A 17,601-nucleotide genomic window follows, 5' to 3' on the forward strand; every position below is an offset into this window, starting at 1 on the left:
TTTGGAGGAAGAAGGGGGAGGCTTGCAAGCTGAAGTACACCATCCCAACCGTGAAGCCCGGGGGTGGCAACATCATGTTGTGGAGGTGCTTTCTGCAGGGGGGACCCTGTACACTTCTCAAAATAGATAGCATCATGAGGATGGGAATTTATGTGGATATATTGAAGCAACATCAAGACATCAGTCAGGAAGTTGAAGCTTGGTAGCAAATGGGTCTTCCAAATGGACAATGACCCCAAGCATACTTCCAAAGTTGTGGCAAAATGGCTTAAGGACAATAAAGTCAAGGTATTGGAGTGGCCATCACAAAGCCCTGATCTCAATCCTATAGAAAATGTGTGGGCAGAACTGAAAAAACATGTGCGAGCAAGGAGGCCTACAAACCTGACTCAGTTACACCAGCTCTGTCAGGAGGAATGGGCCAAAATTCACCCAACTTATTGTGGGAAGCTTGTGGAAGGCTACCAGAAACGTTTGACCCACGTTAAACAAATTAAAGGCAATGCTACCAAATACTAATTGAGTGTATGTAAACTTCTGACCCACTGGGAATGTGATGAAAGAAATAAAAGCTGAAATAAATCATTCTACGATTATTCTGACATTTCACATTCTTAAAATAAAGTGGTGATCCTAACTGACCTAAAACAGGGAATTTTTATTAGGATTAAATGTCAGGAAATGTGAACAACTGAGTTTAAATGTTTTATGGCTAAGATGTATGTATACTTCCGACTTCAACTGTATGTTCCAAACAGGTTTATGGTGATCAGACTAAATCAACTGTTTTAAGAAAGAGATGGAGAGATGACTGTTCACTAGATGTTTTCTATTGATCCTTTTATTTAGGGATCTGGAACCGGTGTCAGATAGGAGGCAAAATTAAATACAAGACATTTGTAGTTTTCTGGTGTTTTTCCACATAGGCCCTAAATGAACAAAGCTTTCCACACATCTAAGGTTTCTCTCCAGTGTGTGTTTGCTGGTGTGAATTTAGGTTTCCTGATTGACTGAAGCTCTTCCCACACTGATCACAGGTATAAGGTTTCTCTCCAGTGTGTGTTCGCTGGTGTGTATTCAGGTGTACTGATTGACTGAAGCTCTTCCCACACTGATCACAGGTATAAGGCTTCTCGCCAGTGTGTGTTCGCTGGTGTATAATCAGGGAGAAAGCTACAGCAAAGCTCTTCCCACACTGACCACAGCAAAAAGGTTTCTTTGCTGTGTGTATGCGCTGGTGTATAATTAGTGTTTCTGAAGAAGCAAAGCTCTTTCCACACTGATAACAACTATAAGGCTTATCTCTGGTGTGTGTTCGCTGGTGTGTAGTCAGATTGGAAGCTACAGCAAAGCTCTTCCCACATAGACAGACATAAGGTTTCTCTCCAGTGTGTGTACGCTGGTGTCTAGTCAGGGAGGAAGTTAGAGCAAAGCTCTTCCCACACTGATCACAGCTAAAAGGCTTCACTCCAGTGTGTGTTAGTTGGTGTGTTGTCAGGTGTCCAGACTGACTGAAACTCTTCCCACATTGATCACAGCTATAAGGCTTCACTCCAGTGTGTGTTAGCTTGTGTATGTTTAGGGCGCCCAAATAAGCAAAGCTTTTCCCACAATCAAGGCAGGGGTAAGGCCTCTCCCCTGAATGAATTCTCAGATGATATTTTAAGGTTTGAGAAGCAGTGAAACTCTTCCCACACTGAGAGCAGCAGTACGGTTTCTTTCCGGTGTGAATCCGCTGGTGAATAATGAAGCCACTTCGGCTTGTGAAATTCTTCCCACAGTTAGAGCAGCAGTGGTGAGGTTTCTTCCCTGTACGTCTCTGCTGGGGTTTCTTGAGATGTTCTGATTTGGAGAGAGTCTTCTCTGTCTCTTCAGCAACATTGTGTGGCTGAGGCTCCCCAGATGATAAGCCCCTCCCACTGAGAGAACGAGAGTTAGGGGTGTCCCCTGTGAAAGACATTGAATAATTAGGTTTTGGAAATATGTGTGAATAAATACGTTTGTTATTTCGCAGACGCTCTTATCCAGAGAGAATTACAGCAGCAATTAGGGTTAAGTACCTTGCTCAAGGGTACATGGACAGATTTTTCACCTAGTCGGTTTAGAGATTCTAACCAGCAACCTTACAATTAGTGGCCCTGATCATCAATATACACTCAGTGGAGTGGCCCGTTTATTAAGTACACCCCCCTCCGTTCACGAAACTGGATCGACAATTTACTAGCCACTGAGTGTTTACTGTTTATCAATCAATTAACAGAAATTACAGAATCATATTGTGGTCTCATCCACACCCCCCATTGTTCTTACTTGATGATATCAAATCTCCCTCCTTGTGTCCTTCTCTCACAGTTCCACTCTGCCCTGGTGTTTTCCTGCAGTCGACCAGCCGCACAAACACCCTCTTCAGATCCAGCAGTAAGGCGCTACCAGGAGAGTTGTGACCAGGGGACTCCGGCAGGTTGGAGGGGGACGGACTAGCTCTGTCCTGGTGACCACAGAAGTATTGTACATAGAATATCATTAGACCAAACATTTGATTACTTTATAATACCTTCTTTCTCCTGAAGTGTGTAATCGTTCACTACTTTACACTTCAATCACTTCAGCAAATTTTTCAAATGTTAGTGGTAGATTTTTTTACAAATGTAAAAACGTATAACACTTCTAATTTTTCTAAATGGAAGTAGTACACTTGTAATGCCCCTCTGTCTTATGTTCAGAACCTTTGAGTATTCATTGGAGTTGAACAAGTTTTTCAACCCTGAGCCAATTTTGGTTAACCCAGAACTAATGTCTCATGTAATTAGTCAGCCGCACGATTTAGTTCTGAGTTCATACGTGTTAGGATGAGATGCTAGAAGGAAGAGCTCCACCCTCTCAAGATATGGGCCGAATGTCCCCTCCCCTTTCCAAAATGTTGGCGAACACCAACACCTGCGAAACCGTGTTTTGTCGTAATAACCAGAGGAAAAAGCAAAACACCTGAACTACTGCTGCTCATAATGATGTAGTATTTAGAGCTAAATCCATCAATTATTTGGTTTTACCTTCCACCCTGAATTAAATGAATGTAAATGTATACAGTTATCCCCATGTACAATAGAGCCACCGCTTTCTGTTGCCTTTTACAGTTTGTTTCTAGCCTAAAGCGTTGCAGAGTTATGTTATCCTATACATGTATATAATCAGGGTTTGGGGGGCATTAGCCCCTCACCCACCCCAAGCTCCACACCACTGGAATGGCCGTTGACAAATATCCAACTGTCATGACGTTGCCCTCTTTGGGAACAGCAAGCCCCATCCCCCTCTCCCTGTCTGCAACCTTTTTGTCCTCTCGTGATTGAGAAAAACATGGTCTACTGAGAATTTCTCGAAGTTGGGGTTTTATTCGGAATTGCAGAAAAGGGCTGTCCCAGGATGCCCGACCCTAACTGGGCTCATGGGCGGTCTTCTGATTTAGTTAAACTCCAAAGGGAATTGGAGTTTCCTTCAATAAAAAGTACAAAATCACATTACACAATTTTACAAACAGTATCATCCTCACTCATTCATCTTATACAAACAATTAGATGTAAACCTCATATCTGAGGCTATTATATAAACAGTGTTATGGTAATGTGGCCGCACCGTCTCCCATGAGCCCCACAAAATTGTACCAAATGGACCAGTTCGTAGCTGGATTCTTCACCGATCTTTTATACATTCTCCAGAACATAAATGTTGTTCACACCTCAAGTTCTGTGAGGTGGAAGAAATTGCTTTGTTTTCTATGAAAATTCACTCTCTCTCTCTATACTGTGGCCATGAGGAGATAATATCTTCAAGGAATTTACGACTTCTCTGACCATAGCAGCCTAGTTGAAGGAGGCAGGCAGGGGGATGGGGCTTGCTGTACCCAAAGAGGGCAACATCATGACAAAAGCCATCACTAGCCGGTGTCCACCCAGTACCCTGCCCTGAACTTTGTCACTAGCTGACTACCACCCGGTTGTGCTACCCTATGTACATAGACATGGAACACTGGTCACTTGAATAATGTTTACATACTGTTACCCACTTCATATGTATATACTGTATTCTAGTCAAGGCCATGCTATTCAACTATTTCTGTGTGTGTGTATATATATATATATATATATACACACTATTCGATCCTACGTATTCTACAGATATAGTACATTTTCCATCCACATAATGTCTATACATCCTGTGATGGAAAATGTTATCATGTGAAGAGCAGCCTTGAAAATGTTCATCTTGTCTAATAATCCTTGGTTCCTGCCTGTACTTGGTCAAGATATGAAGAGGGGCAACATGACCCCCTCCTCAGGACCATCTGTCAGAAGGCCCAGAATAAGTTCTATAAGTTAAGACAGGAGGCGGTGCCAGACATGCCAGAACCAACACCAGACACGTGGCAGAACCAACCCTATGAACTATGACTATGTAACGTGTCTGTAACCAGTCTATAAGAGATCTAACGGGACTGCCCTGAGGGAGATACCTTCAGAACGGTACTTTATACTTCTAAGTTTGACTTTGACCTCTAGAGCATGCTGATAATAAGCAATGATTCTTTTAAGATTGACTTTCAGTGTCCCTGTGTTGCATTTACACGACTATCCCATAATACACTACATGACCAAAGGTATAGGGACACTTGCTCGTCGAACAACTCTTAACAAAATCACAGGCATTAATATGGAGTTGGTCCCCCTTTTGCTGCTATAACAGCCTCCACTCTGCTGGGAAGGCTTTCCACTAGATGTTGGCGCATTGCTGTTGGGACTTGCTTCAATTCAGCCATGAGCATTAGTGAGGTTGGGCATTGATGTTGGCCGTTTAGGCCTGGCTCGGGGTCTGGGTTCTAATTCATCCCAAAGGTGTTTGATGGGGTTGAGGACAGGGCTCTGTGCGGGCCAGTGAAGTTCTTCCACACCAATCTCGACAAAACATTTCTGTATTGACCTCACTTTGTGCACAGGAGCATTGTCATGCTGAAACAGGAAAGGGCCTTCCCCAAACTGTTACCACAAAGTTGGAAGGGCAGAATGTCATTGCATGCTATAGCGTTAAGAATTCCCTTCACTGGAACTAAGGGGCCTAGCCTGAACCATGAAAAACAGTCCCAGACAATTATTCCTCCTCCACCAAACTTTACAGTTGGCACTGTGCATTGGGGCAGGTAGCATTCTCCTGGCATCCACCAAACCCAGATTTGTTCGTCGGCGGCGAGCCTTACACCGCTCCAGCCAACGCTTCGCATTGCGCATGGTGATCTTAGGCTTGTGTGCTGCTGCTCAGCTATGGAAACCAATTTCATGAAACTCCCGACCAACAGTTATTATGCTGACATTGCGTCCAGAGGCAGTTTAGTATGAAATGTTGGAACGGAGGACAAACAATTTTTACGTGCTACGCGCTTCAGTACTCGGCATTCCCATTCTGTGAGCTTGTGTTGCGTACCCCGTATTCTTATCGGCAGACTCAACAGCCTTGGTTTCTCATATGACTGCCTCGCCTGGTTCACCAACTACTTCTCAGATAGTTCAGTGTGTCAAAACGGAGGGCCTGTTGTCTAGACCTCTGGCAGTCTCTATGGGGGTACCACAGGGTTCAATTCTCGGGCTGACTCTCTTCACTGCATATATCAATGATGTCATTCTTGCTGCGGGTGATTCCCTGATCCACCTCTACGCAGACGACAACATTCTATATACATTTGGCCCTTCTAAATGTAGCCGATGTGAAATGGCTAGCTAGTTAGCGGTGGTGCGCGCTAGTGGCGTTTCAATCGGTGACGTCACTTGCTCTGAGACCTTGAAGTAGTGGTTCCCCTTGCTCTGCAAGGGCCGCGGCTTTTGTGGAGCGATGGGTCACGATGCTTCGAAGGGTGACTGTTGACGTGTGCAGAGCGTCCCTGGTTCGCGCCCAGGTCGGGGCTTACTGTTACATAAACAAATAACACAAGCTCTAAGGCCACAAGAATGTGTACCTCCTGCTATGCTCTCAACGTGAGGATCGGTACAAACAAAGTAATGGGACTTGCTGAAGCTGCCATCTTGTGCCGTTGTTTTCTACGTACATCTTTTCAAGAACTGACTGTGTTAACAAACCTCCAAACGAGCTTCAATGCCATACAACACTCCTTCCGTGGCCTCAACTGCTCTTAAACGCTAGTAAAGATAAATGCATGTTCTTCAACTGTTCACTGCCTCCGCCCGACTAGCATCACTACTCTGGACGGTTCTGACTTAGAATATGTGGACTACAAATAGCTAGGTGTCTGGCTAGACTGTAAACTCTACTTCCTTACTCATATTAAACATCTCCAATCCAAAATTAAATCTAGAATCGGCTTCCTATTCACGCCGCCAAACATGCCTTCCTACAACTGACTATCCTACCTATCCTCGACTTCGGCGATGTCATAGCTAGCTAGTGTTTGGTATAAATTACAACATTGTTATTCAAATGACCTTTTATTAGAATATTCTTCAATTAGTACTTTCACACTGTCTGTTGCCTGAGAGGAGCCTCTGAGGCTTAATGCTGGCAGTTTATTTACAATGCCTTGGTGATAAAACCTAAACTACATTCCACTGCATGATTAGTGTCTGTGTGAAATGCTGGTCTGTAAGGGCCAGGGGAACTCTCCCTCCAGTTTCTCTTCCACATCGCAAATGGACGCTTTCATCTGTTGAGGGAAGGATCTAGTGTCCAATGTTGTATTATAATTTCTGTATAAACAAGCAGTAAATGACCTAGAGACAGACATCTGGCGCCATGTAAATCTTGCTGTCTGTTACTGTCTGTACCCTTGTATAATTTCACAAATCTGTTACTTATGAGGACTCAGGAGGACTATAAAAAGTAGTAACCTAACCCTGCTTATTTGGGCTTTTTGCTCTACACCATCTGGTGACCCTTAACGCTCCATTACTGCCGTAATTAATAATAAAGTTGGATGGTTTTGTAGAAATCTAAAAGTCTCTCCTTTTGATTAGAATAATTACAAGTTGCAAAAGTTCATTGTATTGCATTGTAAGGTAACAGCGTGACAATTTTGTTTTTAACTGATGTAACGTTAGCTAGCTAATTATGTTTTGTGGAAAAATGTAGGACTGCCGTTTGGACATGAACTAGCTATCGTAAGCTGTTCTTGTCTGTTAGGTAACTTTAGTCAATTTTTTAACAAACCTTCCAGAAACAATTACACCTTTCATTGCCTGTTAGCTAGCTACAGAGGCTAGCTGCTGGACTTTGGACAAACAAGCTAACGTTAGCTAATAGCAGCTGTATTGTTGCCAAGCAACAGAGATGCTGACCAGGCTAGAACTCTGAGATGAAGCTGAAAATAAATTCGTATCAGAAATGACACAAAAAGGAAGCACATCATTGGTTCTTAAATGAACGGAAATGTGCACCTGAGGTAATGCTGGAATAGTGGAGGCAGCCCGTTTTCTTTGCGACTTGCGGTAAATAAATCAATAGTTATTTAGTAGTTCTAAAATGTCGGAAACAATAACTGGCTTGACCATGCATAAGGTCATGTAACTTTGTTACATGCAAAATGTATGACTGAACAAAACGTGTGGTTGAATTTATTCTGCCACTGTCTTGTCAATGCATATTAACTAAAAGGTTATAGAGCAAACAACGCAATTATCACAACACGCAGGTTGAAATACGGCTATTTTTCTGCCTTGGCTTCCTGGTGATTTTACCGCTACTGCAAGGTGTAGCTTGGCCTCATTATTTCTCCATGGTTCTGACTTTACCTGCTCGTTGCGCATTGTCTTGTATCAATGTGTGCGCTTTAGGCTAGTAGGCTACTTTGCTGAAGGACAACATTCCCTGGGTTTTATTGCTACCATTGGTTTATTTTGTCCAGTTGTTCAAATTAAACTAATGGGTATGGAAGATCAAATATGATAACTAGACATGTTATACACCACATTAGGCATACTGTTAATAAAACTAAACTTACCCGATCCATCATTGAAGCTATTCTTTCTTCAGCGTTTCTACAAATAAAAACATAACAGTAAATCTGTAACTATCCCACACTACAGTTACTTTCTTTGTTGCAGAATTCAGATAAAAAACAGCCAGACCAGAGCGATCAGACGTCATTATCAATATCAAAACTTAAGTGGTGACAAATAAGTGTCTGATGTAGCCTAATCTTAGTTTAGAAAGATCCTGGATAATATTTTACCTGATCTATTAAAGTCAATAAAATGTTCAACACCCTATTCATCGTGAATCATGTTATCTGTTATCGTCTAACTCCACCCGAGAGTCTGTTGGAACAACGTCCTCTTCGAGAGTCCAGATAGTTGTAATTCTCTAAGGCCCAGTAATGGACGCCTATAAAATACCAGACTGATTGCAGCAGCGCTATCCGTGCAGTGAACCAGTAAAACCCGATGTATGTTCAATCCGACGTCTTCAGTGTCCATTTACAGCAATGCAACCGTGGTCGAAGTCAAGACTTCCAGCGATTCAAGGGCTGTTAAAAAGGAAACGGCCTTCTTCTTCTTTGTATTCTAGCGCTTCGCATACAATTGTTATAAGTGCATGTCGCCACCTACTGATTTGTCTGTTTATCAGCTTACTATTTTGTAGTTCTATTCTGTAGAAGGAAATTATTACACCTTTGAAAAAAATGCCCAACCAACTAACCCTACACCCATTTAAACATCATTATTCCACTACTTTGGCCCTCTGATTCAACACCAGACCAGCAGACTGGGAGGACGGGATATTATCGTTCAAAACGCCTTGTAACTCTGCAGTAAAATATTGTACATCCAAGTACTTCTCAACAGCTGCCACCACAACATCTATCCACTGTGTTTTACATTCTATTCCTGCGGTACGGTTGACAACCATGGCCATGAACACCAAAAAAATGAATCTTACTGAAGCATGTTATTCTTATCACTCTCTATTGACCTCGTGTTACGGTGCGTGAATGAGGACCCAAAAGCGAATTAACTTAAACAGAGCTTCTTTAATTACCAAACATAGGTAGGCTCAGACGGACCGGCAGATTCCGACAGGACAAGACAAGGTTACAGCAAACATGACGACAGTCTGGTTCAGGCATGAAACACAACAAACAAGAATCCGACAAGGACAGGAGCAGAAACAGAGAGAGATATAGGGACCTAATCAGAGGGAAAAAGGGAACAGGTGGGAAAAGGGGTGACGAGGTGGTTAGGAGGAGACAAGGCACAGCTGGGGGAAAGAGGGGGAGAAAAGGTAACCTAACAACGACCAGCAGAGGGAGACAGGGTGAAGGGAAAGGACAGAGACAAGACACAACATGACAGTACATGACAGTACCCCCCCACTCACCGAGCGCCTCCTGGTGCACTCGAGGAGGAAACCTGGCGGCAACGGAGGAAATCCTCGATCAGCGCACGGTCCAGCACGTCCCGAGAGGGAACCCAACTCCTCTCCTCAGGACCGTACCCCTCCCAATCTACGAGGTACTGGTGACCACGGCCCCGAGGACGCATGTCCAAAATTCTACGGACCCTGTAGATGGGTGCGCCCTCGACAAGGATGGGGGGGGGGGGGGAAGACGAGCGGGGGCGCGAAGGACGGGCTTGATGCAGGAGACATGGAAGACCGGGTGGACGCGACGAAGGTATCGCGGAAGAAGAAGTCGAACTGCGACAGGATTAATGACCCGAGAAATACGGAACGGACCAATGAACCGCGGGGTCAACTTGCGAGAAGCCGTCTTAAGGGGAAGGTTCTGAGTGGAGAGCCAAACTCTCTGACCGCGACAATATCTAGGACTCTTAGTTCTACGCTTATTAGCAGCCCTCACAGTCTGCGTCCTATAACGGCAAAGTACAGACCTGACCCTCTTCCAGGTGCGCTCGCAACGTTGGACAAAAGCCTGAGCGGAGGGGACGCTGGACTCGGCGAACTGAGATGAGAACAGCGGAGGCTGGTACCCGAGGCTACTCTGAAAAGGAGATAGCCCGGTCGCAGACGAAGGAAGCGAGTTGTGGGCGTATTCTGCCCAGGGGAGCTGTTCTGACCAAGACGCAGGGTTGCGAAAAGAAAGACTGCGTAAGATGCGACCAATAGTCTGATTGGCCCGTTCTGCTTGACCGTTAGACTGGGGGTGAAAGCCGGAAGAGAGACTGACGGAAGCCCCAATCAAACGGCAAAACTCCCTCCAAAATTGAGACGTGAATTGCGGACCTCTGTCCGAAACGACGTCTGACGGAAGGCCATGAATTCTGAAAACATTCTCGATGATGATTTGTGCCGTCTCTTTAGCAGAAGGAAGCTTAGCAAGGGGAATGAAATGAGACGCCTTAGAGAACCTATCGACAACCGTAAGAATAACAGTCTTCCCCGCTGACGAAGGCAGTCCGGTGACAAAATCTAAGGCGATGTGAGACCACGGTCGAGAGGGAATAGGAAGCGGCCTGAGACGGCCGGCAGGAGGAGAGTTACCGGACTTAGTCTGCGCGCAGACCGAACAAGCAGCCACGAAACGACGCGTGTCATGCTCCCGGGTGGGCCACCAAAAACGCTGGCGAATGGAAGCAAGCGTACCCCGAACGCCAGGGTGGCCGGCTAACTTGGCAGAGTGAGCCCACTGAAGAACGGCCAGACGAGTAGGAACGGGAACGAAAAGAAGGTTCCTAGGACAAGCGCGCGGCGACGGAGTGTGAGTGAGCGCTTGCTTTACCTGCCTCTCAATTCCCCAGACAGTCAACCCGACAACACGCCCCTCAGGGAGAATCCCCTCGGGGTCAGTGGAGGCTACTGAAGAACTGAAGAGACGAGACAAAGCATCAGGCTTGGTGTTCTTAGAGCCCGGACGATAAGAAATCACGAACTCGAAACGAGCGAAAAACAGCGCCCAACGCGCCTGACGCGCATTAAGTCGTTTGGCAGAACGGATGTACTCAAGGTTCCTATGGTCAGTCCAAACGACAAAAGGAACGGTCGCCCCCTCCAACCACTGTCGCCATTCGCCTAGGGCTAACCGGATGGCGAGCAGTTCGCGGTTACCCACATCATAGTTACGTTCCGACGGCGACAGGCGATGAGAAAAATACGCGCATGGGTGGACCTTGTCGTCAGAGAGGGAGCGCTGAGAAAGAATGGCTCCCACGCCCACCTCTGACGCGTCAACCTCGACAACGAACTGTCTAGAGACGTCAGGTGTAACAAGGATAGGAGCGGATGTAAAACGATTCTTGAGGAGATCAAAAGCTCCCTGGGCGGAAACGGACCACTTAAAGCACGTCTTGACAGAAGTAAGGGCTGTGAGAGGAGCTGCCACCTGACCGAAATTACGGATGAAACGACGATAGAAGTTCGCGAAGCCGAGAAAGCGCTGCAGCTCGACGCGTGACTTAGGGACGGGCCAATCAATGACAGCTTGGACCTTAGCGGGATCCATCTTAATGCCTTCAGCGGAAATAACAGAACCGAGAAATGTGACGGAGGAGGCATGAAAAGTGCACTTCTCAGCCTTCACAAAAAGACAATTCTCTAAAAGGCGCTGGAGGACACGTCGAACGTGCTGAACATGAATCTGGAGTGACGGTGAAAAAATCAGGATATCGTCAAGGTAAACGAAAACAAAGATGTTCAGCATGTCTCTCAGGACATCATTGACTAATGCCTGAAAGACAGCTGGAGCGTTAGCGAGGCCGAAAGGAAGAACCCGGTATTCAAAGTGCCCTAACGGAGTGTTAAACGCCGTCTTCCACTCGTCCCCCTCCCTGATGCGCACGAGATGGTAAGCGTTACGAAGGTCCAACTTAGTGAAAAACCTGGCTCCCTGCAGGATCTCGAAGGCTGAAGACATAAGAGGAAGCGGATAACGATTCTTCACTGTTATGTCATTCAGCCCTCGATAATCTATGCAGGGGCGCAGAGACCCGTCCTTCTTCTTGACAAAAAAAAACCCCGCTCCGGCGGGAGAGGAGGAGGGGACTATGGTACCGGCGTCAAGAGCTACAGACAAATAATCTTCGAGAGCCTTACGTTCGGGAGCCGACAGAGAGTATAGTCTACCCCGGGGGGGGGTGGTTCCCGGAAGGAGATCAATACTACAATCATACGACCGGTGTGGAGGAAGAGAGGTGGCCCTGGACCGACTGAACACCGTGCGCAGATCGTGATATTCCTCCGGCACCCCTGTCAAATCACCAGGCTCCTCCTGTGAAGAAGAGACAGAGGAAACAGGAGGGATAGCAGACATTAAACATTTCACATGACAAGAGACGTTCCAGGAGAGGATAGAATTACTAGACCAATTAATGGAAGGATTATGACAAACTAGCCAGGGATGGCCCAAAACAACAGGTGTAAAAGGTGAACGAAAAATTCAAAAATAAATGGTTTCACTATGATTACCAGAAACAGTGAGGGTTAAAGGTAGCGTCTCACGCTGAATCCTGGGGAGAGGACTACCATCCAGGGCGAACAAGGCCGTGGGCTCCTTTAACTGTCTGAGAGGAATGTCATGTTCCCGAGCCCAGGTCTCGTCCATAAAACAGCCCTCCGCCCCAGAGTCTATTAAGGCACTGCAGGAAGCTGACGAACCGGTCCAGCGTAGATGGACCGACAAGGTAGTGCAGGATCTTGAAGGAGAGACAGGAGTAGTAGCGCTCACCAGTAGCCCTCCGCTTACTGATGAGCTCTGGCCTTTTACTGGACATGAAGTGACAAAATGACCAGCGGAACCGCAATAGAGACAGAGGCGGTTGGTGATTCTCCGTTCCCTCTCCTTGGTCGAGATGCAGATACCTCCCAGCTGCATGGGCTCAGCACCCGAGCCGGCAGAGGAAGATGGTAGTGATGCGGAGAGGGGGGCAACGGAGAACGCGAGCTCCTTTCCACGAGCTCGGTGACGAAGATCAACCCGTCGCTCAATGCGAATAGCGAGTTCAATCAAGGAATCCACGCTGGAAGGAACCTCCCGGGAGAGAATCTCATCCTTTACCTCTGCGCGGAGACCCTCCAGAAAACGAGCGAGCAAAGCCGGCTCGTTCCAGCCACTGGAGGCAGCAAGAGTGCGAAACTCAATAGAGTAGTCTGTTATGGATCGATTACCTTGACATAGGGAAGACAGGGCCCTGGAAGCCTCCTCCCCAAAAACAGATCGATCAAAAACCCGTATCATCTCCTCCTTAAAGTCCTGATACTGGTTAGTACACTCAGCCCTTGCCTCCCAGATTGCCGTGCCCCACTCACGAGCCCGTCCAATAAGGAGAGATATGACGTAGGCGACACGAGCAGTGCTCCTGGAGAAAGTGTAGGGCTGGAGAGAAAACACAATATCACACTGGGTGAGGAACGAGCGGCATTCAGTGGGCTCCCCAGAGTAACACGGCGGGTTATTGATTCTGGGCTCCGGAGATTCGAAAGCCCTGGAAGTGGCCGGTGGATCGAGGCGGAGATGGTGAACCTGTTCTGTGAGGTTGGAGACTTGGGTGGCCAGGGTCTCAACGGCATGTCGAGCAGCAGACAATTCCTGCTCGTGTCTGCCTAGCATCGCTCCCTGGATCCCGACGGCTGAGTGGAGAGGATCCGAAGTCGCTGGGTCCATTCTTGGTCGGATTCTTCTGTTACGGTGCGTGAATGAGGACCCAAAAGCGAATTAACTTAAACAGAGCTTCTTTAATTACCAAACATAGGTAGGCTCAGACGGACCGGCAGATTCCGACAGGACAAGACAAGGTTACAGCAAACATGACGACAGTCTGGTTCAGGCATGAAACACAACAAACAAGAATCCGACAAGGACAGGAGCAGAAACAGAGAGAGATATAGGGACCTAATCAGAGGGAAAAAGGGAACAGGTGGGAAAAGGGGTGACGAGGTGCTTAGGAGGAGACAAGGCACAGCTGGGGGAAAGAGGGGGAGAAAAGGTAACCTAACAACGACCAGCAGAGGGAGACAGGGTGAAGGGAAAGGACAGAGACAAGACACAACATGACAGTACATGACACCTCGGCCTAATCACAGGTATCCTCTTAGGATCCTTCACCCTGGACCCATCTTCCTCTACTACTCCCTTCACTGCCTCAGCATACACCACCTTCTGCACTACTGTGATCCTGGTAACCTCAACCTGTCTTTCTCTCACCGGACACATCTGATCTCCAGCACCATGTGTACCCCTACAGTTTATACACACAAGTTTTTACATCAATACTACACATTCCTTTCTCTCAGGTCCTCCTGCACACTTCTCACATCTAGGAATCTCCCTGATACACACTGCTGGAAGGAAGTTGTCAAGGGAAGGAGTTTGTGTTTATACAGGAAGTACCGCCTCACTTACCGTAAACCAATCATGTCAATGTCGCGCAATATGAGCTCTTCAGCTTGTAGTCTTAAAACTCGGAAATGAGTTACTTTTGGCTCCTTCAGCCATCCCAATGGGAAAAATTATTGGGGAAAAATTTGGGTTTTGGAATTAACGGCGAAAATAAGTTAGCACAGGCTGAGGAGATCTTGTACGTTTTTGTTCTATGAGATAATAGCAGTCAGTTAATATGACCTTTATGAATTATGAAGCCTTTGTGATGTGCTTTTTTAAATTACTTAAATACGTCAAAATTCACAAGTGACATTCGCTGATAGATTGTATAGCATCTAAACCTGTGTTTCCACAGACCTTATTGTCTGCATTTATCCAAACACTATACAAAAACACCATTCATTTCCCCATAGGCTTTGTCCAGCGAACCATGGCAAAATTAGTGCCTATAAAATGATGGCATTACTATTTCCCTCTATAGAGCCCCACCGTGGACGAGTCATAATACCCATAAAACCTAGTGGCCAAACAGGGAAATGGGTCCAATTGTTTTCCACCTTTCATTTTCCCCAATAGGTGATTTCCAATAGGCTTACCCTGGCGAGACATTTTGAGAACCGTGTAAATCTCTCTCAGAGAAGGTAACTTTTATCAATACAGTCGGCACGATCTGCTAAATATGTGTATGTGACAAATACAATTTGAAGATTAGTGTTTGTGTACAAGTGTGTGTGTGTAGGTTTGCAATTGGTGGAGGGTGGTATGTGCATTAACATTAGTGTAGTAACATAAAACATTGGTTTAGGTGTTATTACATGATCGGTTTAAGTTATTACGTTACTCACCTGACTGATAATGTAACTTATTACATTAAGTGGAAAAAGTTATTACTATAACAATTCAACATTTTATCATATTAACCAACAAGATGTTACATTTACTGGTTTTATTACATTATAAATCTGTTATTACATTAACCGTTGCTACAAGACAGCATACATAGTTCTTTCCTTGACCTCATGAATATTATTATTCAATATATTATGGATTAGTTTTAGTATCATTTTAATCAATTTAGATACCACTTTAATTTTATATTTTTATATTAACTTCCTATTTAGAAGATAATGGATTGAATTCATATTAAATTGAATACATGAATATACACCTATTGTTGAAACATTATTCTACATAATGACATTTAATAATAATAGTATCATGAGTACATGAAAGAAGATACAATTATCAACATCCCCCCACAGGTTCACTATGACATTTCCTATGAGAACATTTATCCACCTAGATCCCAATGTGTGATATTACATAGACACAGGGGAGACCTGATCCTAGATCAGAGCTGCATAGTATGCTCCACAGAGGTTACCATGGTGATCAGACTAAGGCAACTGTTTGACAATGGGAGATGGATATGACTGTTCATAGACAGACCTAAGGTTTGTTCGCTGGTGTGAATTCAGGCTCCCTGATTGACTGAAGCTCTTCCCACACTGATCACAGCAATAAGGCTTCTTTCTCTCCAGCGTGTGTTGTCTTGTGTCTATTCAGGTTGTAAGCAACAGCGAAGCTCTTCCCACACTGATCACAGCTATAAGGCTTCACTCCTGCGTGTGTTAGCTTGGGTATGGTTAGGGCTCCTACACTATCAAAGCTTTTCCCACAATCAAGGCAGGGGTAAGGCTTCTCCCCTGTATGAATTCTCAGATGAGATTTGAAGGTGTTAGAAGCAGAGAAACTCTTCCCACACTGAACATCTGTAATTTTTCTCTCCAGTGTGAATCCACTGGTGAATAATGAAGCCACTCCTTCTAGTGAAACTCTTCCCACAGTCAGAGCAGCAGTGGTGAGGTTTCTTCCCTGTACGTCTCTGCTGGTGTTTCTTGAGATGTTCTGATCTGGAGAGATTATTTGTCTCGTCAGCAACATGATGTTGTTGAGGCTCCCCAGATAAGTCCCTCCCACTGAGAGAGCAACGGTTAGGAGTGTCCCCTGTGAAACAATGACATTGAATAAATAGGTTTTGGAAATATGGATCCATAAACAAATACAATAAAAAATTAGGGTTAAGTACCTTGCTCAAAAGGTACAGACAGATTTTTCACCTCCTTAACGAAACTGTATCGATAATTTACTGGCCACTGAATGTTTTACTGTTTTATAATGTCATAAAATTACCTTTCAAATGTGTCCAGGCCTCGGGCGGGGAGAACCCCTGACCGGACCCCCACCCCATCATGGGCTACCAACTCCACCCAGACCACCACTCCTCAGAGAGGTCACCACATGCCTCAGAGAACTCTGATGTCAAAGTCAGAAGACTGTAAGAGTGCAACATATTTTCAGATAGAAACAGGAAATGGACAAACATACTTTGATAATGCAATGTGTTGTCAGTTGGACAAAACAGGGCCAAAATACACTAGGAAAAGGTGAAGATCATTGAAGCAAATGAAAGAGTAATGGATCAAGTATGGACTGTTGCATGAAGAAGGTGAAGAGTGAAGAACATTTAGACTCTGACTCCAATATTATGTGAATGCTATAGGCCCATAATTGTATCAATGAATCTAACCAAGGTAGCAAGCCTTGAGTCACCACTCAAGATACTATATGATGCAAGTGTCTAGGTTTACCGTTATGCATTCATTAAAAGCCTAAGTGACAAGAGCTAATATCTTGCAATCAATGATCTAGCATTAAAGGTAAGAATCTCTGGATTAACTATCTAATATTAGCTAATTGTAGTAATGAATAAATTGGCTACATTTCTTTAAATTGACAATTCTGGGACCTGTCATGGGCAAGTTTTAAAATGTCACAACACATGTTAGTGATGTTGTCGGCTAGAGATGATGTGCAGGAGCTTATAAGGGATTTGTTTCATGGCATCATGTCTACTTTCATACTAATTAGCATTAGTGACATTTGAGATTTAAAAAGAGCAGACTATATTGATAAAAGTCACCTTGTCTGAGAGAGAGTTAGATGGAAATCAAAATGTCTCCCCAGGGTAAGCCTATGGGAAATCCCCTATGGGAAAAATGAATGGTGGAAAACAGTTGGAACCATTTCCCTGTTCGAGCACTAGGTTTTATGGGTATTATGACGAGTACACTGTGGGGCTCTAAAGAGAGAAATAGCAATAGGTACTAATTTTGCCATGGTTCATTGGACAAAGCCTGTGGGGAAAATGTAACAGTGTTTTTGTATGGTGTTTGGATAAATGCTGAAATTAAGGACTGTTGTAAACACAGGTTTAG

At 45.0% G+C, this 17,601-nt stretch overlaps 1 protein-coding gene across 1 annotated transcript; it reads right to left on the minus strand.

The window, feature by feature from the left end:
- Positions 1 to 823: 823 nt before the first annotated feature.
- Positions 824 to 14,390, minus strand: LOC110511881 (zinc finger protein 664). Its single transcript, XM_036939306.1, has 5 exons — positions 14,010 to 14,390; positions 8,225 to 8,964; positions 7,994 to 8,030; positions 2,311 to 2,488; positions 824 to 1,947 (listed from the first exon to the last, which is right to left on the minus strand). Exons 3-5 carry the CDS (start codon positions 8,003 to 8,005, stop codon positions 956 to 958), a joined length of 1,182 nt encoding a protein of 393 aa, XP_036795201.1. The 5' UTR covers positions 8,006 to 8,030; positions 8,225 to 8,964; positions 14,010 to 14,390; the 3' UTR covers positions 824 to 955.
- Between the last annotated feature and the right edge of the window lie 3,211 nt (positions 14,391 to 17,601).

The sequence above is a fragment of the Oncorhynchus mykiss genome, chromosome 12, assembly GCF_013265735.2.
Source record: "Oncorhynchus mykiss isolate Arlee chromosome 12, USDA_OmykA_1.1, whole genome shotgun sequence".
In the NCBI taxonomy this organism is placed as follows: domain Eukaryota; kingdom Metazoa; phylum Chordata; class Actinopteri; order Salmoniformes; family Salmonidae; genus Oncorhynchus; species Oncorhynchus mykiss.

What these genes read in the sequence shown, in the direction of transcription:
- LOC110511881 (XM_036939306.1), bottom strand. An exon ending in GGGAGATTTGATATCATCAA is followed by an intron (nt 1,948 to 2,310) that starts GTAAGAACAATG and finishes TGTCTTTCACAG; the next exon opens with GGGACACCCCTAACTCTCGT.